A 25439-nucleotide genomic window follows, 5' to 3' on the forward strand; every position below is an offset into this window, starting at 1 on the left:
CAGAACCGGTCTGCTAGATCAAAGTATGAAAGACTCTAGCAAAGAACAGACGGCGGAAAAATTCCATCACAATCCCCATTTATGAAACGTAATCCTAATTGATGGCAGTATTATTCAATATTGGTAGGTGTGTATTCATTCCATACATTTCTGCAATTAAACCACACAAATCAACAAATGATACCATGAAGCATGCTTTCCCCTCGAATTTTGCTCTGCAACAAACTGTCGTTTGTCATCCCTAAAACAAAGACAAAACGAGCCATGCTCAGCAAACTTTTTCGAACGACAATGGTGACGTGGTTTTCCCATGTTTTACGGATTTTTTCCCCATTCAGAACATTTTCTGTTGCCAAAATGACAGCTATGAATACACTGTGACTAGTTGGGTTCCCTCTACACGAAGAAACGGTGATGGGGTATTTGAAAGAGGTGACGTCGTTGATGACTGGGCCCAGTTTAGGAATGAGTGGTTTTACATTCACTAATGGCAGCATCCCTAAGCGAGCCATTTCGTAGTGCGTATACTTTTCCACTCCTGGATACGGATAATCAAGCAAATATAGAGCTGCGTAACTGTACAGTACTTTCCTTTCTTCATTAAGGATATTGTCACGCGAGTTGTATTGGAACAAGAACAAACGAATACAACAAGTGATGACTTAAATTCTAGACAATTATTCACTTTTAACTAATAACAATAAGGGATGACCATACCAAACTCGGAGAGCGTCTGAAGACTCCAGGGAACTACTCCTACGGAGCCTAGCTCCGGGAGCTCACCCGATGGAGACTCATCTAACGCAGATTCGGGGCAGCGTTTTATACCGTCGCGCGAATTACTCCCCTTCCGGACTGCATATCTGCGTATCTTTCTTGGAGCGGACTTCTCCCGATAATTTCTTCACCACGATCGCAGCTTTGTCCAAGGAGCGGATGACTCATCTCTGCGAAGAGATAACCAATATCCCTTTTCACCCGCGACAGGTCCCCCTTCTTCAAGACAGGCGACCCGACTGTACTAATCTTCTGCGATCCACGAAGGTTGATGAGACTAAAAATCAGCTTGCGTCCTCTTGGCAAATAAGGGACTTTTACTCCTTCGTTTTACTTCTTTCCGGTTGCGCTTACTTGTTTAAATGTTTCTTGTATTTCCCGGATAGTCTTAAGGATTTTCCTTTTTTTTTTTTTTTTTATTTAAACCGCCTGCCTTCGGCCACGGAAGAGGCGCTGCAATCGCATATCTTCCGGCCGTTTGAGATTGACCATCCACTCGTTCGGGAGCCTTGTACACTTGAACCAGCTCCTGGCGGCATCATCAAAATATTTTTCAAAATATATATATATATTTTTTTTTCCAATATCACCCCATCTGTTGTGGGTAGAATGTTATTCAAAGCGCTCCATCCATTGGTGCGCAACTTTTTCTGAATTTTTTCAGAAGATTGGCGGGCTAATAAATTTTCTGACAGCTTCCATAGCTTGTCTTTGCGGCTGCTCAATATGCCTTGATGGCACTATAAATTGTTGTCCCCCGACCGGAACAACTGGACTCATCGCCGCTCTCAAATCGACCTCGGTTTCTGGATCCGAGTATAAGCCTCTTGAAGTCTCGACTGATTCACCCTGACTGTCAGCTTCTTTGGTCAAATGGTCCTTTGGAATAGGACCTTCAAAATTTAGGGCTTCACCAACAAAGGAAGTTCCACTCTCCAACGATGAGGCTGGGATAGGTGAAGTTTCTACCGGAACGCTTGACAGTTCTCGAAGCGGATGTAATCGTCGGCTGGGGTCTCTTAGGCAACTAGGTAGACGTGGGTTTTTCTTCGTCGGCATCAGCTAACCACAACTGCAGCACGACTTCGTCACTTACTGGTAACGAGCTGCGTTCTTAACAATTGCCACTTAAAGCACGATTTCGTTACTTACGGGTAACGGACTGTATCTCCACCAATTGTCACATAAAGCACGATTTCGTTACTCACGGGTAACGGACTGTATCTCCACCAATTGTCACACGAGTTGTATTGGAACAAGAACAAACGAATACAACAAGTGATGACTTAAATTCTAAACAATTGTTTAACTCAAACAAAAGGGATAACCATTACCAAAAGTTGGAGAAGCGTCTGAAGACCTCTTGGGAAACCAGGGAACTCCTCTTACGGAGCCCAGCTCCGGGAGCTCACCCGATGGAGACTCCTCTAACGCAGATTCAGGGCAGCGTTTTATACCGTCGCGCGAATTACTCCCCTTCCGGACTGCATATCTGCGTATCTTTCTTGGTACAGATAAACTTAAGATGAATCATTCCCACGCTCGAAACATAGTCCAACGAGCGGGTGAATCATCTGTGTTAGGAGATAATGTTTACCCCTTTTCACCCGCGACAAGATGAATAATATCATTCGTATGATTTTTCAGTTGTGAATCAGCTGTTATCCAGAGCGTAAGAAGAATCCCTAGCATCATCTGGACATTCTGCATCATTTTCTGCCAATAATTGTGGGCGGTGGTTTACCGAAAAGCTGTTTACAATTTTAATTAAGACTAAGTAAGAGGTAAAGTAATACAGAACATAAATAAGCATATATACCTTGTTGCAGTTAAAACACTTGATTGAATGCTTGCTTGCACTTCAAAAGCAAATAACTTTGGCCCAACCAAGTAGTTCAGAGCTCGATCTCTAGGATTGAAGGAATATGGCTCGCTCAAACTGTTCGAGGTGGAATCTTGATTACATTGGGTTTCCAGAACTTATTGCCTTTTTTTAAGAAAGCTCTTCTTCAAACTGTGGCCATTTCGGACGAACGTGCTGTTCCTGATTGCAATCACGTCTTGCAGTGCTTTTGTTTCTTCTTAGTTGGCTGAAGTTTGATTCCGAAGTGTAGGAAACTTCATTTACGAACATTTAGCTCAGGTTTCACGATTTGCAACTGGACTCATGACATCTGATAAATAGCTATTTGAGTGGAGACACGTAAAGCAGTTAAAAATGTTGCATTACTTGTGTTATTCTTCGGAGCAGCGACGAATACCTCTTCTTTGGAGCTGGGCATTTTGTCTCAATATCGTCCGAGTGACTGACAACAGGTACACTATTCTTGCGACACTTTAATATATTCGCTCTATTGGTAATTTGATGGTCTTCATAAAAGTTTTCAAGGAGGCGGCCCGCCGTGACCTTTTGTAAAACAAACATCAACGCTTCTAGAAGCTAAAACTATAGAAAAAATAGCCATTAGACAAATGCACTTTGCAACACTTCTGAAAGAGGTGGTTAAAGTAAGTTTCTACAGAATGTTCCTCACCGTAATTTTTAAAAGTGAGACGTAATAAGGTAACTTAACATGATATGTAGCTGTCTGTAGATTCGAAGTGAACTTCATCCACTGTAGAGTTGATATGTCCCTCGTCGCACAGGAAAGCCAATGCAGCACTACCAAAGAAGACCTAAAGACGATTGTCTTTAGGTCTGGCAGTTGGAGCACTTGGAATTGGAGGGATTTGTGTACCCAGATAGCCACTCCTCCTCCCATCTGATTTTGGCGGTTTTTATTTACTACATAGTATTGTTTCATTTTTACGGTGAATGCCTCTCTCCAGTGAGTTTCAGATATGGATACTATGTGTGGTTTTTGTGAGTGAAGGTAGGCTTTAAATTCAACTAAATTTGATTTTGTGAGACTTCTGGCGTTATATTGTACTATTTTAATCATTGTTGCTTAGGGGGTGCAGATCTAGGCTGCTTCTGAATTTTTTGCTAGCTGGATCTAATCCTTTCTTTCTTGAGTTTTTGGCTGGGGCCATCCTCAGGTTGGGGCTGGCGATTGCTCTATTGTTGCTGATTGCGTTTAGGTCTTCATTTGACAGAGTCTCCGGTAGGCTTATCTCCAAATCTTCGGATATTGGGCTTGGTAGCAAGTTCGCTATCAGGTCACATAGTTTGTCGATCTTGGAGTTGGTCTTTTTCTGCCCAGTCTCAATCGATGCTAGGGAGTTCTGTATTCTGGAGACTGTTAGGTCTAGGTTATTGACCTTTTTTTCTAGGACACGGTATTGCGAAAGGTCCTTTCTGATTTGAGCAAGTTCCGTCTGCATTGCTGCTATTTGACCCTTTAGGATTTCAGTCTCCGGTTTAATTTGGCTTGTGAGAGCCGGGGAATTAAGTATTTGACTGTAGGTTGAACTGTTTGTTTGAGCGAGGACGCTTGGTCTACTATGTTCAGATGGTGTTGCTCTGAGTGATAATTTCATCCGCTGAAACTTGGGACAAGTTGGCGAACTTGCTGGGGGTTTCCCACTACAGTTAATGCAGTGGGGAGGGGCTGCACAGTTTGCCATATCCTCATGTATCCCTCCACAGTTGTTACATCTGGTCGCGTCTCTGCAGTTGTTGCTTGTATGGCCTAATCTTTGGCACTTTTTGGTGCACCTTGGAGGGCCCGGGAAATATGGTCTCGGTGTGAATGCTATCTCGTTGATTAGGATTTTTTCTGGTGCGAGTCCGTCAAAGTCTAGTGCTACCGTGGAGGTTGGGACTGTTCCTGATCCTCTATCAGTTTTAAAGCGATACACGGAAAGGATTGGATACCCTTTGCTTCTTAGGGTATCATAGATTTCTTCCTCTGAGTCGCCTTTAGGGACTTGATGGATGGTGACTCGGGTTCTGCTTGCTGATTTGGGTTGTGTGCACGCGACCATTATTCTGCCGTTTAGAACGTACTTCACCTTGAGTAGTAATTCTTGTTGTTCTTTGGATTTCGGCCTTATAAAAAGGTCTCCTCCGGCGGCGATTGTCACTCCTCCAGCTTCGAAGGGGCCTAGCTTCGGTTCAAGTTCTTGTAATATTTGGGAGATTTCACAAGTTTTCATTTGCTTAAACGATAATCCGTCTTCTCTTTTAATGAAAAGCGGTATTTGCTTTGATTCAGTGACTAGCGACGCCATTTTGGGCTTGGGGGGCGTCACCTGTGGGGGCAGCTTATTTCACTTGGAGGGGGGGGGGGATTGAAAGGCTTCGCGGTTTTTCCGAGATTTTTGGAGACACTTTGTACACGTCTAGTCGATGCAAAAGTCAGGAAAGAACCTACATCTCTTATGAAATCGTTTAGTTCATTCGGTGTCTTTCTTATTCGGCAGACGACTAAACAAACTAAACTAAAAATCAATAGTCAACAGCGTCAACGTTGCCATAGCTTCAATATTTTTGAACCAATAATGTTGTGGAGGCCGAGCGGTTGAATACGACCACAACCAGTAAACAATCTTAAAATAAAGTAGGATTCAGTAACTTACAGTTTGTATTGAGATAAACCAGGGAATAACACTTAGATGAAAGGGGGATTCTTCGCGAGAGGTATCCAGTGGGTGAACAGGGCTCTCTCTTAAATGTTGTAACCAGGATCACACCTCTCGACTCGACTGTCCTCCCTGGCTTGGGAGACAGACGAACTCGGTGGTGTCCCTCTGACGGTCGATCTGCTACTCCTTGCGGCCAATCCGCAACATTCGGCCTTTCCTGACTTTTGACGACGACGAAAAAAAAAACAAACAAAAAACAAACAAAAAACAAAAAAACAAAAACAAATAAAACAAAAACAAAACGCAATTCAAGCCGTGGTCAATGCCGTCCGTAGTCGTTGTGCCACCGTGGTGCTCGAGTCTGTCTACCGGCCCTTGTTCTCTGCGGTCATTCGGCTGGACTGGCTGTTGCTCCTCACACACTGTCTCTGACGGCAAATTCTCCTTCGGCCCTTCCGTGTTGTTGATGACTTCTCCTTCCTCCTCTGAGTCAAAACTTTCTTCTTCTTCTTCCGAATAGTCTCCCTGCTCCCACTCGACATCATCACGAGCGTGAAAGCGGCGGATCTGACACACATGAGCGTTGAATCTTCTAAACTTGGTTTTCTTCCGCTTTGCGGGCAAGTCCTCCACCAAATAAGTCGTGTAACAAACTTTCTTCACCACTTGATACGGACCAACAAATTTCGGCAAAAACTTTTTTGTTTTACCCTTCTTTGTTAATTTGCGTCTAACAAGTACAAGTTCACCAACACGTAAATCCTGAGTCACTCGGTGACTACGGTCAACACGCTCTTTCACTTTCCGTTGTTTCTCGATAATTCTGAGTCTTGCAGCTTCTCGTAGATCAGCCACTCGTTTCACTAGCACTGCGTATGGTTCCGGACGTTCTGGTGGCCACGGAAACTTATTTTCTTGTGCCATCACTGGACGTCTGCCGTAGACCATCTCGAAAGGGGTGATTTCGGTTGTTGATTGCCTCGCTGTGTTAACTGCTAGCGCTGCTCCTTGTAGTTTCACGTCCCAATCCGTGTGTGTCGTGTTCAGGTATGCTGCAATCGCCAATGTTGCTGTCCTATTCAGCCTCTCACACAGCCCGTTCGTTTGCGGATGTTCTGGTGTAGCCGGAATATGGTCGATTCTCCACTCTGTCATTTTAGCGTCGAACTCCTTGGACGAAAAAGCGGGACCTTGATCACTTACGAGCCTTTTCGGATGGCTATGGCGGTGGATGATGTTATCTTGAATAAACGGAATGACGTGGTTGGTTGACGTGTCTGGAACGGCTGCTACTTCCACCCACTTCGTCAGATAATCGATCGCCACAATTACATGCTTGTTTCCGGAATCGGTCGTTTGAAGAGGACCCAGATGATCAATGCCTAACATTTCAAATGCGTGAGCTGGCGGTGAAATCGGTTGTAATCTTGCGACGGTTTGACCAACGGCATGCTTGTGCAATTGACAGTACATACAAGAAGAAACATATTTTTTTACACTAGCAAACATTTTAGGCCACCAATAGCGCTCACTAACCCTTGCGAAAGTCTTTTCCCTTCCCATATGCCCTGCATGGGAATCATCATGACAACTTTTGAGAATTTTTCTACGAAGAACGGAGGGGACGACAAGAAGAAATTTCCTACCGGGACCAGAATTCTTTTTATATAACACTTTTTTATGTACAACAAACTCATGGGGTTTTCTACCGGGGTTTGGGTAACTTAAATCTAAACAAATTTTACGCAATTGGCTGTCCACCTGCTGGAGGAAGGCCAATTCATGCGGAGCATAGCCCGAAGGCTTATTACTTTGCAAAACACAAATAACATGATCTGTCTCACATTCCGGCAATTCTCCGTCCGGATTGCGAGAGAGAGCATCCGCCATAACATTACTTGTACCTTTTAAATGGCGTACCTCAAAATCGTACTCCTGTAATGAAAGAATTCATCTTGCAAATTTACCACTTAACTCTTTCTTTGTATACATCCATTTTACCGCTGAGCTATCCGTTTCTACCAAAAACCGACGTCCATAAATGTATGAACGAAATTTCTTAAGCGTCCAAACGATCGCCAGACATTCTAGCTCGTTCGCATGATAACGCGATTCCGCGTCTGATAGCGTTCTACTTACAAATGCCACTGGCCGTGGCCCAGTTCCATCATCTTGTAGTAACACGGCACCTAATCCCAAGTTGCTTGCATCAGTTTGAATGACTACATCCAGTTTCTCATTGAAATGGGCCAGGACGGGTGCGGATATCAAATACTGCACTAATTTCTGTTTGGCCGACTGCTGCTTCTCCGACCAAATCCAAGGCGCATTTTTCTTGAGTAAAACGTAAAGCGGGCTGGCAACAGCCGCAAAATCTGGGATGAAGCGTCTGAAATAAGAAGCTAGGCCTAAGAAACCCCGTAATGATTTAACATCATGCGTTTTAAAATTAACAAGAGCTTGAACTTTATCCGGATGCGGGTGGATGCCGTTTCCATCAATCACGTGACCTAAATGCTCTACTCGAGACGTTGCAAACACACATTTTTCTACGTTTAGAGTCAAACCTGCTTTTTCTAGTGCCATGAGCACAAACTCCGGTCGTTTTTGATGTTCTTGGAAATTCCTGCCAAAAACCAGCACATCATCCAAATAGACGAGAAACATGTGCCATTTCAAACGCGACAGCACTTTATCCATCAATCTCTGGAAGGTCGATGGCGCGTTATTCAGCCCAAAAGGAAGGCGTCGAAATTCGTAAAGTCCATCTGGTGTAATAAATGCGGTCTTGCACTGATCTTTTTCTGCCACTGGAACCTGCCAATAGCCGCTAGCTAAATCGAGACTTGATAAAAATTTAGCGCCCGATAGGCGATCAAAAACGTCATCAATTAATGGCAACGGGTACACATCTCTCTTAGTGACTAAATTCAATCTTCTATAATCTATACAAAATCGATGACTACCATCTTTTTTTCTTACCAACACAACCGGAGCTGACCAAGGGCTTGACGAAGGCCGGATCATTCCTGCTCTCATCATCTTGGCCACTTCGTCAACGATTATTTCTCTTTCATACCTTGACACTCGGTACGGTGCTGATCGGACTGGCTGCGCGTCGCCCGTGTCAATCAAGTGTTCGGCCTGGTCCGTTTTACCAATCTGACCCTCTTTATTAGGGAAGCATCTCCAGCGTCGCTTGATAGCTGCCAACAAACTGATTTTCTCTTCCTCCGACAATTCATCGCCGAGTCTCAGCTTCTGGACCCATGATGGACAAGGCTTTGGCACTGATTCTTCTGCTGTCGCTGTATAGATGATGTGTGAATTTGCTTTCTTTGTCTCAATCGTCACTTCCGCTTCTAGGTCGATGTTAATCATCGTGATCAGGTCACGCCTCTTGAATTGTAGTGGTCCAGACTGTAAGTTGACAATCGGGACCTTGAGTTTGCCTTTCTTGATTTGCACTACTGCTGATGGCACCATCCACTCTTTTCCCGGGTGAGAGCAGCGATTTATCTTTACTGCTCCATTTCCGGTGAATTTTCTTTGTATTTTCGCCGCGACAAACATCATAGAATCACCTGGAATAGACACTGAATCAATTAATTTAACGGCGATTCCCGCACGGCAACGTTTTGGTGCAGACTCTTCTTCGTACATCTCAATCAGTTCATCTGAAACATTTAAACTCTCCTCAGGGATTTCTTCAACTTCGTCTGCGAATCTCACTTTCAATCTCTTTTTCTTCTTTTTCAATTCTTCACACTTTTTACAATCAACAATGTTTTTACTTTCTTCATCCTTATTAATATCCGTACCCTTCCCTTCTAAAACAAGTCTCCCTCCCCTTACAACAAGGTTCGTTTTACTACTCACTATCCAGTCTACCCCCAAAATTAAACAAAAAGGTGATGTTTTAATTACCGATACTTCTGACAACTTCGTCTTTTTACCCTCCCAACCAATAATTAAAGAACAAAATGAGTCTACTGGCACGATCTTATTATCAACACCTCGTAACTTATACTTTCCCTCACCTGATCTCAACGCAATCTTTCCCAACTTACTGGCCGCACTGAATTTAATGGCGCTACCGGAGGCTCCTGAGTCTACGAGTGCTACTACTTCGCCAATTTTATCTACAATTACTTTAATCAAGGGAAGGAGAGGGCGGCAAGGTAGAGAAGCATAGCTGGTCAACAATGGCCTTGCCTCTAACGACCAGCGCTTGTGTTTTCCGGCCGTGTCGGACAGTAACGAGCTTTATGGCCCGTATTGTGACAGATCCAACATTCCATCGGAGGTCTTGCTGCTCCAGGTGGACCTCCTCGGCCTCTTCCTACACTCCTGCTGACCGTCAAGCTCTCCAATTTAGACGCCAACTCTGTTACCAACTTGTCGCTGAAGCTTTTGAACGCTGCTGTCAAATCAGGCTGGAGTGGTGGCTGAGTATTCACTTGACGATTTGGTGCCACTTCTAGTCTCGCTGACACACCCAGTTGCTCCAGCTGCTGGATTCGCGTAATGAAAGCTGGAATATCAATTGGCGCGGCTGCTGTCATGGCGGCTACATGTTCCCATCTGGCCAGGCCGTTAATCAGAAAAGGAATGGCGTCTCGTTCCGTGAGAGGTGTTGGTGAAAGACGACATAGTCGAAATTTATCTAGCGCATACTCCATCCCCGATTCATTTGGCTGTTGAATTCTGTCTTGCATTAGTCGATTCCAATCTGCAAAAGACAATCGTCTAGAAAAATTAGTAACCAATGCCGCCGACCACGTTGTAGTATAGTCATTTTAGCTTTTGTACCTCAAACAATTAGTAATGAGAAGTTTTATTAATGAGCACTATTTCGACATACTTTTTAAGTAAGTGTGTAAAAAAATTCAAAAATCGTACGTAGGGATCACATATAAATTTTCAATTAAAAATTAGAAAATAAGAAATGGGGGTGTAATTTTAAATTTTTTTTTGTTTTTATTACATGTAATCAAACTGTATGTGTTAATAAACGTGTGTTTCTAATTTAAATGTTTTTTGTGTAGATTTACTATTTATTTTTTAATTTTAAAGTTACTGAAATTGGTTTCCGCGTCGAAATTTTTTCGCCGTGTTTAACACGGCGCTTATGGCGCTACGCGTCTTGTTAAAATTGATGCTACATAAAAACTAAATAACCTCAAAATCCCCAAATAGTCTAGTTTTGTAGCCAATATAACCTAGTTTATTTTGTATTAATTATATGTTATTAATATAACACAGTAAAAAGTTATAACCATTACAAAAAAAACTCCCCTTTTTTAGGTTTTTCCAAATTCCGCAAAATTCAAGTTGCTTTTACAACACACCCGCTAGGGTGAGATTTTCGGGGGGGCGCTGCAACTTTTACTCGACTACAACTATACAATTGAAACCTATTGTTATTGTTATAAAAAAATTCAAAATGTTGAAGTATCGAAAAATAGGAACGAGGAGTAATCTTAAATTTAATAACACGGCCTGCATATTTTGCAAAGTAAATCCAAAACCTAATGATAAAGAAAACATTTCTTATGTGCAAACTTTAAATTAAATGAAAAGTTGTGAAATATTCTAATTCTACAACAATTACACTATATTACATTATATTGGCAATTACACTAAGAAGATAAAATACCTTGAAAAGATTATCCAAAATGAAACACTAAGAAATACATCAGTGGTGATACTGTGCTAGCAGACACATTTTGATATCAATAACAATAGGTTTCAATTGTATAGTTGTAGTCGAGTAAAAGTTGCAGTGCCCCCCCGAAAATGTCACCCTAGCGGGTGTGTTGTAAAAGCAACTTGAATTTTGCGGAATTTGGAAAAACCTAAAAAAGGGGAGTTTTATTTGTAATGGTTATAACTTTTTTACTGTGTTATATTCATAACATATAATTAATACAAAATAAACTAGATTATATTGGCTACAAAACTAGACTATTTGGGGATTTTTAGGTTATTTAGTTTTTATGTAGCATCAATTTTAACAAGACGCGTAGCGCCATAAGCGCCGTGATAAACACGGCGAAAAAATTTCGTCGCGGAAACCAATTTCAGTAACTTTAAAATTTAAAAAATAAATAGTAAATCTACACAAAAAACATTTAAATTAGAAACACACGTTTATTAACACATACAGTTTGATTACATGTAATAAAAACAAAAAAAAATTTAAAATTACACCCCCATTTCTTATTTTCTAATTTTTAATTGAAAATTTATATGTGATCCCTACGTACGATTTTTGAATTTTTTTACACACTTACTTAAAAAGTATGTCGAAATAGTGCTCATTAATAAAACTTCTCATTACTAATTGTTTGAGGTACACCCCCCTTTTTTGGCTAGAATGACTATACTATTGCCCAATCGCCATGCATGTGACCGGTCTGAACATGCCATAAAAGAGCCGTTTTTACTAAACGTCTTATTCCAACTTGCAATCTATGAGCATCTGTCCAACCTTCTGAAATTGCTACTCTATCGATATGATCAATAAATCCCCGGACGTCCTCATCGACACGTCCTTCAAACTTTGGAATGCTATCAACTACTGAACTAGAGGGTCTATTTACTAATGGTCCTGCAGTTATCAGATTCCGTAACGCGCGTTGAGATTCCGTTCTCAGCCCGTTGAGTCTGTAGTGCCTGTAGCAAGTCATCGTGCTTCTGCTGCTGTTGTGCTCTATCGTTGGTAGCCGCTTGGGTGAATGCCGTGAGTGCCTGTATGAGGTCATCGTTGGTTGCCATCGTCACTGGACTCAATCTAGCCAAAATGCGCGAAGGTCTTGTCGGTGATGATGCTTGAATAGGGATATTCCCTGCTGTTGCTTGAGCTGTAGAGGCACTTGCTCTTGTAATCGTCTGAAACGGAACTGTCTGTTGCTTTGGACGTTTAGACATACGATAGCTTCCTAAATGAAAAAAAAAATTTCACACAAAAAACAACTCGAAACAAATTAGCTTCACACGCGGCGTCCTAATTTTCTGACCACGTGTCTACCGTTTTCGTCTGCCCCTGCTAACGCGAAATTAAAGTCACTCACACACAATAGTAGTGAGAGGAGTGGACGCGCGAAAGCGAGAATGATTTAACAAATGAGAGGGGGTGAGGGTGGTGGAGAGAGAAAAAAAAAAAAAAAAAGTAAGACAAGAAAGAGGCTGGAGAGAGAAGAATGTTTGGTGGGTGTGAAGGATAAGAACAATGAACGCGCGGCAAAAAATATTTCGCGAGAAAGAAACCAATATGAAATAGAAAAAAGAATGGCGTCTCTGAAGATACACAATCAACACGAGAAAACTGATAGCTTAGGCCATAAAGAGAGGGGAAAAAAATATATTCGGAACGGAATTCACGTGGCAAGTCTAGCAAAAAAAAGAATAGTGAGACTTTTCTATGGCCACGTCCCGACGCTGTCACCAATTGTTGTGGAGGCCGAGCGGTTGAATACGACCACAACCAGTAAACAATCTTAAAATAAAGTAGGATTCAGTAACTTACAGTTTGTATTGAGATAAACCAGGGAATAGCACTTAGATGAAAGGGGGATTCTTCGCGAGAGGTAGCCAGTGGGTGAACAGGGCTCTCTCTTAAATGTTGTAACCAGGATCACACCTCTCGACTCGACTGTCCTCCCTGGCTTGGGAGACAGACGAACTCGGTGGTGTCCCTCTGACGGTCGATCTGCTACTCCTTGCGGCCAATCCGCAACAATAATTTTTAAAATACGAAAAGAATATTAATACTATTGAAATCGAAAATTTTGGTGGGTGTGAAGGATAAGAACAATGAACGCGCGGCAAAAAATATTTCGCGAGAAAGAAACCAATATGAAATAGAAAAAAGAATGGCGTCTCTGAAGATACACAATCAACACGAGAAAACTGATAGCTTAGGCCATAAAGAGAGGGGAAAAAAATATATTCGGAACGGAATTCACGTGGCAAGTCTAGCAAAAAAAAGAATAGTGAGACTTTTCTATGGCCACGTCCCGACGCTGTCACCAATTGTTGTGGAGGCCGAGCGGTTGAATACGACCACAACCAGTAAACAATCTTAAAATAAAGTAGGATTCAGTAACTTACAGTTTGTATTGAGATAAACCAGGGAATAGCACTTAGATGAAAGGGGGATTCTTCGCGAGAGGTAGCCAGTGGGTGAACAGGGCTCTCTCTTAAATGTTGTAACCAGGATCACACCTCTCGACTCGACTGTCCTCCCTGGCTTGGGAGACAGACGAACTCGGTGGTGTCCCTCTGACGGTCGATCTGCTACTCCTTGCGGCCAATCCGCAACAATAATTTTTAAAATACGAAAAGAATATTAATACTATTGAAATCGAAAATTAAAATGTTACCTATATTTGAATACGTAGAAGAAGACAAAACAATTACTGCCGTGTGTTTGTTGATCTAGATTTTTTTAATGTTATCGATCCTAGTTGAATTACCGCAACGTATGGAGTAAACTCTGGCATCGGTAATAGGGAATGAACGGTAAAATTTTTTTTCCTTGAAAATGATTTCATCTTGTCAAACTCAACGAGTTAGAAAAGATTGTGAATCATGTTTCTATAGGGAAAATGTACGGTTTAGCCGTAAATTAATTTTAAAGTTGGTTTAAGGCCCGCCTCTCGAAAAACGGTCACCCGGCCATTTTTAGGGGGCGGAGCCTAACTGGGTATGTTGGGATTTTCTCGTTGTAGGCAGCCACAGCAAATGCATTTGCGTGTTTTTTTTTATTGGGCGGTAAATTTTTGGGGCCTAAACAGGATAGTTAAACTAAACATTTTAATTTCCCTTTTCAAACATAATTTTTACTTACAGAAAAGTGATCCTGACACACACGAAAGTTACTTTTCACAGATAAACGTTTCGGATCTTTCCCAATAGCTTGAAGCCAAGAATTTATTTATTTTTTTATTTTTTACACCTTTGGGCACTGTAAAAAAATGTTTAGTTGGTGTTACAAAGGAGGAATTGTTGCACGATTCCACAGCACAATAACAATATGATTTCTTTTGTTTGTTTGACATGACTTTTATGTTCAAGTATGACAGATGAAAACTTCTATGCGTAATGCATTTGCTGCGGCTTCCTACAACGGGAAAATCCCAACATACCCAGTTAGGCTCCGCCCCCTAAAAATGGCCGGGTGACCGTTTTTCGAGAGGCGGGCCTTAAACCAACTTTAAAATTAATTTACGGCTAAACCGTACATTTTCCCTATAGAAACATGATTCGCAATCTTTTCTAACTCGATGAGTTTGACAAGATGAAATCATTTTCAAGGGAAAATAATTTTACCGTTCATTCCCTATTAGCGCTCGGCCCCGCGCTAATCGGGGAGCTTTTTTAGTCGATTCGGTGCGGTGACAATTCTTATCGGTGCGGTGATTTCAGTGTTCGGTGCCTTCCCCTATTGCACCTTTAAGGCACTTGGTGGCACTGCCATCTAGCATGCGACCATGTGACCCTAGTCACGTGATTCTCGTTGGCCTATCAAAACACAAGGTCACTGATAAGGCCACTCGCTTATGGCCAGCTATGGCTAAGACGGTGCAATCGGTGCAGCACCAATTCTGACACCGACAAAAAAATCCCCGCGTCAAACTTCCCCGATTAATTTTTATCGGTGAACGTTAGCGGTGTACCGATTAGAATGTGATCGAGGCCGAGCCCTACTTTTATGATTTTTATTGAAATGAAAAATAAAGTCTTGGAGTTCTACTGTCGGCCGTAATAATTATTTAAATATTCAGTGGAGTTTTACTGTCGGGTGTTTGGGTTCTAGTGTCGGGTGTTGGGGTTCTACTGTCGGGCATTAAATATCATATTTAAGGTATTGGAGTTCTATTGTCAGACAAAAAAATATATTTTTAAAAATCATATTAGTTCTACTGTCGGGTGGTGGGGTTCTACTGTCGGGTGGCGGGGTACTACTGTCGGGTAAATAATGCAATATTTAAATTATTGGAGTTCTATAGTCCGGAAAAAAAATTACCATAAAGAGTTCTAATATCGGTTGCTAGAGTTCTACTGTCGGGCATTTGATATTTTATAAAAATCGTTGGAGTTCTGTTGTCGGGCATTGGAGTGCTATTGTCGGACAGAAGAGTTCTATTGTCTCATGCTATTTGTTATTTTTAATTTTTTTTTGCGGGGTTCTAATGTCTTTGGAGTTCTATTGTACAGTATCCTGCACAAAAAGGTGAACACCGATTTTTTTTGAAAAAACCATCTGTGGGTAGAAAATATTAATAGTTTACCTTTTTAAGGAGAGGCAGGGCGGTTTTGGCGCAAAATCATCATAGGGGGGGTTGGGTAGTGTCAGTCCAGACACCCTTTTATGCCCTAGGTATTAAATGTCTGGAAAAAGTGTAGACTGTATCATCGGTAGACTCCCCTACCCCCCGGCGAAGTAGAACAATTTTTGCAATACAAAATAGTCTTTCCATTACTCGTTATTGTCATTATGGTGTCGGGTAATCGGGTAGCATATGGAAACCTAAAATTATTCTTATGAGTATGCTAGCTGTTTGTTAGTAAATTGTTAGTGGCTTATTGGATACGTTTCAGTCGGCGACGCGGGAGTTCCGCTTTCTAGACTTGGATGAGATAACTGTTTACAAAATTATTGCGTTCATGAAAACAGTGTAATTGTTTACGAATTGAATAATCAATAATCATATATGAATATTTTTTAAAAAATTTTAAATATTTATATCTCTTCAAAATTTTATTTAATTATATTCGTTAATTAGATTTGCTCTGAATACTACTAACGCAAACAAGCTTCGAACGTGGATCTCCTGCGTCGCCGACGGAAACGTATCCAATAAGCCAATAACATTAGTAACAGATCGCTAGCATACTGATCAAAATAATTTTGTGTTTCCATATGCTACCCGATTACCCGACCCGATAATGACAATAACGAGTAATGGAAAGACTCTATTTTGTATTGCAAATACTATTCTACTTAGCCCGGGGGTAGGGGAGTCTACCGATGATACAGTCTACACTTTTTTCCAGACATTTAATACCTAGGGCAAAAAAAAAGTGTCTTTACTGACATTACCCAACTCCCCTTATGATGATTTTGCGCCAAAACCGCCCTACCTCTCCTTAAAAAGGTAAACTATTAATATTTTCTACCCACAGATGGCTTCTTCAAAATAAATCGGTATTCACCTTTTTGTGCAGGATACTGTACATGGAGTTCTACTGTCGGACTTATCAACAATTTTTAAATATATTTTTTAAAGTTGGGTTCTAATGTCTTTGGAGTTCTATTGTACATGGAGTTCTACTGTCGGATTTACCAACAATTTTTTAAAATATTTTTAAAAGTGGAGTTCTAATGTCTTGGAGTTCTACCCCATATAGCACATTTCTGCCGTCGGATGTCCGAATCATGGCCGAACATCCGTTAGATATGTATGTACTCAATGGGTAGTTCCAGGGATGTCCATCGGCTAGTCACCTTGGAAGTGCAATGGATGTGCGAAAATTATATTCTACGGACCTCCTTCCAACAGCCAAAAAGATTTTCAATTGTTTCATTTAAGGATCGGCCTCGAGCCAATCGGGGCGCTTTTTTGCAAATCGGGTTTCTCATTTCGGGCCATCGAGGCGTGGCTCAGGGTAGAAAATTCTTCTCCCCGAATTCAATTGGGGTTTTCAATCAATTGGATTGCAATCAATCGATTCATCAATGCAAAAAACATTATCGATTGACCCGATCTATCCGATAACAACCCCGATAATAGCTCGTTCTACCCGCTTGCCCCGATTTTTACTCTGAAACCGAAAGAACGGCATTTTTTTTATTGCTTCGGGGCAACGGGTTAACCTCAAATTTTTACCCGCCCCGCCCCGGTTGAAAAAGTGGCACCTCATTTCAACCCCGAATGCACTTTATCGGTGCGGGGCGGTTAACTCGATTAGAACTAATTGGGGCCGATCACTAAGTTTCATTATTAATTGTCAAAATTTCTTGAGAGGGGGAAAACTTAACCGTGTTCAAATTTTTCCCTTGAACTTATTTTTATTTGAAGTCCAGCATTTAAAATGAAAAATTTAAAAAATAAAGGAGTAATTATCTATTTGCCGGATGGTTTATTTTAAAATTTATTACAAAAAATGAATAAAATATATGAAAGTCGTGAGTTTGTTTGCACAAGCTTTCCGTTTAGCTTACGGGAACCAAGCCATTGAAAATTAACTCACAGAAAATAAATATTATTCGGCATCTAATAATATTAAAAGCAAGTATACTTATGATAGGATTATAATTTCAAAGAATAAAAAACTACTTTAAACTTAATAAATCATGCTGAAGTTTAAAATTCAAAAAATATTTAGCATAAATTGTTTAATTTCAATTTATACACCTCTGGTTTAACCTAAGTTCGACATCATCTTGACTTTTTAAAAATCCTGTATGTGATTTGTTATCGAAAAAGCTCAAGTGTTTTACAACAATTCGATTGTATTGTTCGAAAATGATACATAATATATCTGTAGATTGGCACAGTGGTTAGTTTATGGAGGGGTTTCCGGAAGGGGAATAAACATGTATGGGGTTGGTGCATTTAAAAATATTCCTAAAATTACATAAATAAAATAAATGGGGAAGAGTCTACTAATCTACTGGGTATAGAGTTACTACGGGAAGAGGGGGGTTATCCTCAGCTTCGGGGTTTGGTGCACCATGATGGAAATGGGCACATACCATATCCATTGATCCCTGGATCGCTGCCAATCGGGCCTTGAATCGGAAGGCACCCCAGGATCTTCCGTTGATTCCAAGAATCGAACGGATTTCGTCGTTCCTGGGGTACCATGATCCAAGAGACCCGACAACCAGGGGGAGAATCCTCCCATGCGAAGAATATTTATCATATTTCCGCTGGTAGGCATTCTCCATACTCCCTGGCTGGTCATAGCAGACCACGACGTCGACCATCACCCGGGAACCGGATAGTTGAAATTCAACATCTGGTCTTAACCTTTGCCCGGGGATGGCATTGTTGATCGTGACGTCGTGTCCCTGCTTGACTAGCAGCGACTCCAAGAGATCTTGGATGGTGTTGTGCCTCTTGGTGGCGAGCTGGAGACCTTCTTCACAGTGGTTAAGCACATGAAACCCGGTCTCGTTTTCCTTTCCGCATCGGCGGCAACTCGTGTCTTGCTCCTGTGAGCAAAACCACGAGTGCCCCCGAAGAGGAAGGATGTCGAGCCGGGCCCTGTGAAGATATCTCCAGTCTCGGAAGGAGAGGGGCGTACGGCAGGATACCAGGCGAGCCATCTCTTTCGACTTGTCTTCCAGGGAGAGGCCAGTGGCAACTACTCCCTGGTGGCTCTTGTCGGAAATTAGGTCCCTGGTATAGCGCTGCCGAGCTACTTTCCGAAGTCCGCGGACTGCCTTGACTGGGCTTACGGAGACGTCATCGGCGACAATTCTTAGATTTTCGTCGCCGGATACATCAATCCGCACTCCCAGTCGTCTGGCAGCTTGGCGGGCAAGAGTCCAAAGATTGGACCCTGCCTCCGCGTACCTCAGTCTGTAGAGCCCCCCATCCACGGATCCCGAAAGATATTCCCCAACTGGCAACACTCCTGGATGCTCGTTTCTGAACCCTCGCCGGATGGTGTCATGGAGCTGCTCTCGGCATATGTTCCTCACTGTAGGGTCTCTACAAGTGAGGAGCTGAGCAAGCCCTGGCGATGGTCCAGATATCGGCATCATCAGTGAGGCGGCATGTTCCTAGGCCCCCAACCCGCCGGTCCGCGTAGAAAAACGGGACCGTTGCGTGATTGGGAAGGTTGCAAATAAGGCCTAGAAACTTCCTACACTCAGTGTCCAGTTGGGTAAGGCAGTCTTTCAAGACCCGACCCGAAGCGAGGTGATGGGAAAGGGAGGGAAGAAGGTGGCTACGGAAGATTTCAAGTTTTTGCCATGGTGCGAGGTGGGAGGCGGCAATCTTGTCGAGGTTAGGGATAAGGTCAGTTGGTGGTCGGAACCGCAATTTTCCTCCGATCGGTGTACCAAGATATGTTTCTTGGTCGTCTGGACCCAAGCACCGAATTAATTGATCACCAATTCGGCACTGGGCGTCAGACGGCTTGCCTTTGTCGAAGACCAGGCAAGCACACTTCCCGGCATTAAATTGCAGCCCCAAGGTGTTTGCGGTGAGGGTAAAAACGTTTAAAATGTTTTGGAGCTCGGAGGGAGAATTTGTAACCACGGCAATGTCGTCAGCATATGCCGTGGTTTTCACGAGCGATCCAAATAATAAAAATCCGGGGTTAATATTGGACTTTCCGGCCCTGACGAGGGGCTCGGAAGCCAGGTTAAAAATAGGGGAACTAAGAGCGTCACCCTGGCGAACACCTGCTGTCGGGAAAATGCGGATGGATTCTTTCCCAACGGCAAAATCCATCCGATTTTCCGAATATATGTCCACCAGGATGCGCCGGAGGTCCTCTGGTATTGGAAGTGATGTGAACAGCTCATTCAGAACGGCGTGAGGCACAGATCCAAACGCGTTGCACATGTCCAGCCATGCTATAGACATGTGCTTTCGTTTGGTCTTTGTCTCCTCGACAACCGTCTGTAAGAGCTGTGTATGTTCCTGAATACCATGGACCCCCGGGAGGAAACCCTTTTGCTCGGGAGATAACCAGCCAAGGTCTGAAGCGACTTGCGTTATTCTCTGGCTGATCACTCCCGAGAACAGTTTGTAAATGGTAGGAAGAAGGGATATTGGTCTAAAGTTGGAATAGTCGCTAGTGTCCCCTTTCTTGAAAATGGGGACAGTTCGCGATGTCTTCCAACAATTAGGAACCCCTAGCTTCCAAACCATTTTACAAACTGTTTCCAGCAGAATGCAGTTGGGGTCGATGGCTCTAAGATGACGGTATTCTAGGCCATCAACCCCTGGTGATGTGTTAGTAGCCCGGCGAAGCTTAGCTTCAAGCTCTTGTTGGGTTGGCGCACGATTAAGGAAGTTCATCTGGTCCTCTGAAGGTTGGGACCAGTCGCAGGTGTCGTAGAGTTCCCTCGCACTTTGGCACTGCTGCGGAGATGGTCTCAATCGGTTGTAAGTCCTCTTGAGATATTCCTCCGCAGCTTGTACAGTACCATCGTAGGAGGGTGAACGGTCTTCGAGCACCTCTCGAACGGCTCTTCTTGGGTAAATGTTGAAGAGCCGCTGAATCTTCCTCGCCTCGTACGCCTTTTGCTTGATATGTCGCCGGGCCTTCTGCATCTGCCGGTTTTGGTTTCTTTTTCTTTTTCAGGGTTTCCTCGGGGTTGTTCAGGGCTAGGGTCTTGTAAAATTTGTGCTTTAGGGAGCCAGTCAGCTGTGCAACGTTCGAGGACGTCGTCTAGGTCATGTAGAGTCTCACAGCTCAAGAAGGCAGGAACCCAGAGACTGACAAAATCGTCGTCTCTTTGGCTCTGCTCTTCTGAGCTGTTATGACTACGTCCTCGATTGCTTTGCTGACTGGGGACAAAGGTTAAGGTCTCGGGGTTAGGTGAAGGGTCTAAAATCTCTTGTAATAAAATTGTGGGGCTAGTATTTTCTTGTGGGGGGAGTTCATAAAGCCAACTAAAATATTGTGTATTAAAAGAGGAGGCGAACTCCCTCCCAAGATCTAAAATAGGGCTAGCGGTAAAATTTGCTGGGGATAGGACATTACCAAGGGATTCCTCGATCGCTGGGATTTCCACCACGGATAGCTCATCCCGCTCGTCTTCTGTTGCAGTAACATCCTCTAGAGAGATCACTGCAGCAGAAGAGTCACGGTTGGAGCCATCCATACTGGATATCCCAGCAAATCGGATGGAGGGTGATGGGTTGTTATTAGAATGTAACCTTTGGTAATGTCCTTTTAGTGTAGGGCCATCTCCAGCAAATCCACACACTCCGCATTCCCAATATTTAACTAGTCGGAGTGTGTGGGCTGTCTCCAGGTGTCTGTGGATACTACCCATGGCTCTGGTGTTAGTTGCCAAGGTAGTCCACTCACACCTAGGACATTTCGTGGGTTTACCAGGGTATTTTAAAATGATTTTGTCCCCTTCAATTCTGGAAGGGGAAAACGTGGGGAGAGAAGAGTGAGCGGGATTAAGAGACCCCTGCAGAACCATCCATTGCAGATGCAATGGTTAGTTCGAGGGATTGGCGGAGAATACTGGAGGAAAGGGACTCAGTACAAGGTCTTGCATGTCTGCCGGCTGAAATAAAGGAATTAAATTCCTTTTTACAGCCAAGGCAGACATACTGGGTGGTGTACTGAACCCCTCTCCTAGAATGTCTTTCTTTTATGTGTGTCTCCGCCAATTGTCTCTTGCGATCCCCAGACCAGGGACCGCTACCTCGCTCACCTTGACAGGATTTCTCCCCACATTTTAAAATGTTTGGCAGAGGAACTGGGATTTTAATTATTGTCCCATGGAGTCTTACTCTAGTAGCATTTCTACTAGATGCTCCTACCTCTGCCATTGCTACCCTGGGCCCACTTACATGTGAAAGAATAAAACAGTAATTCTTATTGACTAAAACCAAAGAAGTAAAGCAAAAATCGGTAAAATATTGTTAGAAAAATAAAAAATAAACCATTAAAAATCTGAAGAGAAAATTCTAAATAAATATAGAGAGAAAGGATTCATAGAAATTTAAGAAAGAGGAAAAAATATAGCTAAATTGACGTTTTAAGTAATAAAAATTAAAAATAAAATAATTTTGTGAAGAATAAAAAAAATTAAAACAGAAGAAATTGGGGAATAAAAAAAATTAAGTGAAGAATAAAAAAAAAAATATAAAATAAATTTAAACCGAAGAAATTGTGAATAAAAAAAAAAAAAAAAATTGTTAAGAATAAAAAAAATTTTAAAAACCGAAGAAAGTGTGGAATCAAATGAAAAAAAAAAAATCAAGGATGAAAATAATAAATAAATAAATTCTATGGCGTATTAAAATTAAAGAAATATATGCATAAAAATTCAATATTTGTTTTGGTTAAAGCATAAGAATGTTTTTAAGGGATTTTTGGATGTCAATGGATAAAATGTAAAAATAATACAAGGAGCTAAAACACTTCATCAATAAAAACCGGAGCTCTTTTAAAACACGTCTGCTCTCCACAAAGTCTAGCAGAACCCTTCCGTCGGACATCCGACGGACTGCCTTGTGTTATGTGGGACTGTCTTTGGAGTTCTACTGTCGCCATACCGATTTGCCGCCCAGCATCTGACATCTAGTGGCAGATGATAGAAACAGTTTACAGACTACAGAGATCAGCGTCAAATTTTATAGACAGTTTACAATGTCATCTAGTGGACAAAGTTGAGGACCACTGGAGAGATTTAAATATACCTCGCCCTCAAAGAAAAAGAAGGAGGAGTCTACTAAATATTGTATTTGTCGATCGATTATTATGCCGTCCGTGACAGCAACCAGCACCTCCAGCAGTTTCACCAACTATTTTGTTTGAGGGTAGCACATAGCAGCGATAATGGAGGTCTTCAGAAATGGAAATTTCTCTGCTGATCCCCTGGTATTCGAAGTAACTTTCTTCGTTTTCACCGTAAATTTCTTCATGCAACACTATATTTACATTGTTGCTTAAAATCTTTCAAAATCTTGTCAGTAGCTTGGGGGAAACTGGATCTGGTAGATATCGCACCACGCTTGGGAATATTGGAAATAATTTAATTGAGAGCATCGTGTTAATTTTGGTTTGATTACCAGGTTTTATTTATTTTTGTTTCTAACATGCACTTTGTTTTTGCTAAAAGAATTTAAGTTAGAGAAGGCAGTTCTTCCACGTATTATTTATCACCAAAAAATTTTTTAAACTTTTACAGATATTATTAGGCATCACAACGATTTCCCACTAAATGTGTATATTTGTCTAATTTTTTTTTCAGGCATTTGGGATGTTTTAATATGGTGTGTTGGCAAGGACATCTCCATTCTGTGGTAGTGAGTGATGCCTCAAGAAGCCTGTCTTTTTTCACGAAGAAGTTGCGCTTTAAATATCGGCAAGACTCCTTTGGTTCAAATAATAAAGGTATAATATGAGTATGCAATTTTGATTTTCATTGTATATAAATTACAAAACCCACCATTGAAATAATGTTTGATTTGTTTTTAAATGTATGTATAACAACCAATGGACAATGATTTTTACATGCGTCAGTATGAGATTTTCCAGGCAGAATTTCTAGCAATTCAGCATTTGGTAATGTCCTTACTATTTTATTTAGTTAATTTGAGATGACATGCTGTATGGTTTATCAATAAAAATTTTTAATTCTTCTAATAGATTAACACAACTGTGAGCAAGGACTCAGCCTAGAGATTGAGAGCCTCAGCATATTAAACTAGCCCATATTCCAGTTGTAGCACAAAATTTGTAAAATCGTGATTTTTCCGAAATACCTAGGAAAGTCAAGTAAATAAAGTGTTACGGGTAAATGACTGTTCGATAAATCGGCTGATCAGAGTGTGGAGAAAAACTAGCACTTTGTATTGGCACGAGATTCACATGAACAGAAAAGTTCGATACAAAAAATCGAGATTGAATTGTCTCTGAAAAAAGGCTAGGATCGGGCATGGACTACTACATCTAGAGGACGAGACTCTTCGAGGTTTCCTATGCCGGCCATGTAATTTTTTTTACATCAGCAGTGAAAAAAGCACAAAAAATTATTAGTTGACTTAATAAATGTTCCTATACTTGTAATTAATAGTTTTCTAGATATTTGTTATTTCCTTACAGGAGAAAGGGAAGAAAGTCCGTTTCATCGGTGCTACCTAGCGGCCAAGTTCCAGAAGCTCTTACAACTAAACGTCTGCGACCAGCAAAATTTGTCAAAAAATCTGTCACACACAAAACGTTTCTAGAATAGCAGTCGAACCTTTGTATTGTTTTGTTTGTTTGACAAGGACTTGGTAACTAGAACTTACATTAGTCGCTAGGGGGCACCGGTGAAACGACTTTCTTCCCGTTCTCCTAAACCTAAAACTTAAATATCTATTTCATTTCAAAGATTTTCTAAAATCCATTTGCATAATTGTAACCGCCTTTTAAAGCTCTATCGATTGATGTGTTTTATATATTTCCCCGTGAAATTGACCCACCCGACGGGCTTTAACACGGCGAGATAGGAAAAGAGTCCCGTCCTCTAGATTTAGTAGTCCATGGATCGGGAGAACTCTCTACGGTGTCGATTTTGCCACTGAGCTGTCGTCTGGTCCGCTTTGTCCCGGGATAGGAAATTCGGTGCCCTTAGGGCGCTGAGGTGTCAGATTTTCGTCCGTAACACAGCCGGCCCTGTTTCGGATGTCCGAAACATCACATTTTTCGGTCTCCAGCACGCACAGATGATGAGCCGCTCGGGTCCAAAGTTTTGTTTCCGTGCCTTTCCCGGACCAAACTGCGACGGATGCCGAGCGAACGGTATAAGGTATTCTAATCCAGATGTCCATATCGCCTTGCGGTCGATGTTAGCACTTATAAGTGAATGCATAGGCTAAGAGTTATACGAGGTGAGAGCGCAAATATTAATCGCCGCGTTCAATTTACGATTAGATTTCAATATTTAGATTTGTATTTACCCGTACAAGCATTAAGCAATGTCCCTTGTCATTCAATCAGTTTCCCGTTGAAAACGCAACGACAACCTTTGTAGGATCTTTATTGTTTATTTATGACAATTATTGTCAATCCTACGATTCCAGTTAGAGTTTGACATTGCAATGGCATTAAGGGACACATCCTTCTTTTTTTTTACCATCATAACGTTTTGAATGAAAATGTAAGACAAGAAAATACGTGGCCTTAAATCGCAATTGCCAACGGCCAAAAAGAGAAGGAAATGGGGAAGAGGATGTCATAAGGTAGGCGAAAATATCAATAAAGGAGGGGTAAGCATCATACAGCACTTGTAATTTTCAATGCCATGGGCTAGTGGCGTGCACATCAGGCTGACAAAAATTCTTATAAAATGAGGACAAAATTCAATTTGAATTAGTCGAGTGGACTCATCGATCAGCAATGGTAGTAAAGAGAGTCGTGTTATCCAGCTG

The 25439-nt window shown here is 41.8% G+C and overlaps 1 protein-coding gene and 2 long non-coding RNA genes across 4 annotated transcripts; 2 read left to right on the forward strand and 1 right to left on the reverse strand.

Moving 5' to 3' along the window:
• Positions 1–2748: 2748 nt before the first annotated feature.
• LOC123475326 lies at positions 2749–3326 on the reverse strand. Its single transcript, XR_006650381.1, has 3 exons — positions 3312–3326; positions 3039–3223; positions 2749–2962 (listed from the first exon to the last, which is right to left on the reverse strand). It is a non-coding gene; the product is annotated as an uncharacterized LOC123475326 (long non-coding RNA).
• A 6097-nt stretch (positions 3327–9423) lies between these two features.
• Positions 9424–10008, forward strand: LOC116917387. Its single transcript, XM_032922841.2, has 2 exons — positions 9424–9745; positions 9816–10008. The coding sequence occupies exons 1-2, from the start codon at positions 9510–9512 to the stop codon at positions 10006–10008; spliced, it is 429 nt and encodes a 142-aa protein (XP_032778732.2). The 5' UTR covers positions 9424–9509.
• Positions 10009–22689: 12681 nt separating this feature from the next.
• Positions 22690–23825, forward strand: LOC116924373. 2 transcript variants are annotated; one of them, XR_006650271.1, is made up of 4 exons: positions 22690–23096; positions 23276–23418; positions 23548–23589; positions 23674–23825. It is a non-coding gene; the product is annotated as an uncharacterized LOC116924373 (long non-coding RNA). The 2 variants fall into 2 exon arrangements; XR_006650272.1 differs by having other exon boundaries at positions 22690–22902.
• The last annotated feature ends 1614 nt before the right edge of the window (positions 23826–25439 follow it).

This window comes from Daphnia magna, linkage group LG8, assembly GCF_020631705.1.
Source record: "Daphnia magna isolate NIES linkage group LG8, ASM2063170v1.1, whole genome shotgun sequence".
Classification (NCBI taxonomy): domain Eukaryota; kingdom Metazoa; phylum Arthropoda; class Branchiopoda; order Diplostraca; family Daphniidae; genus Daphnia; species Daphnia magna.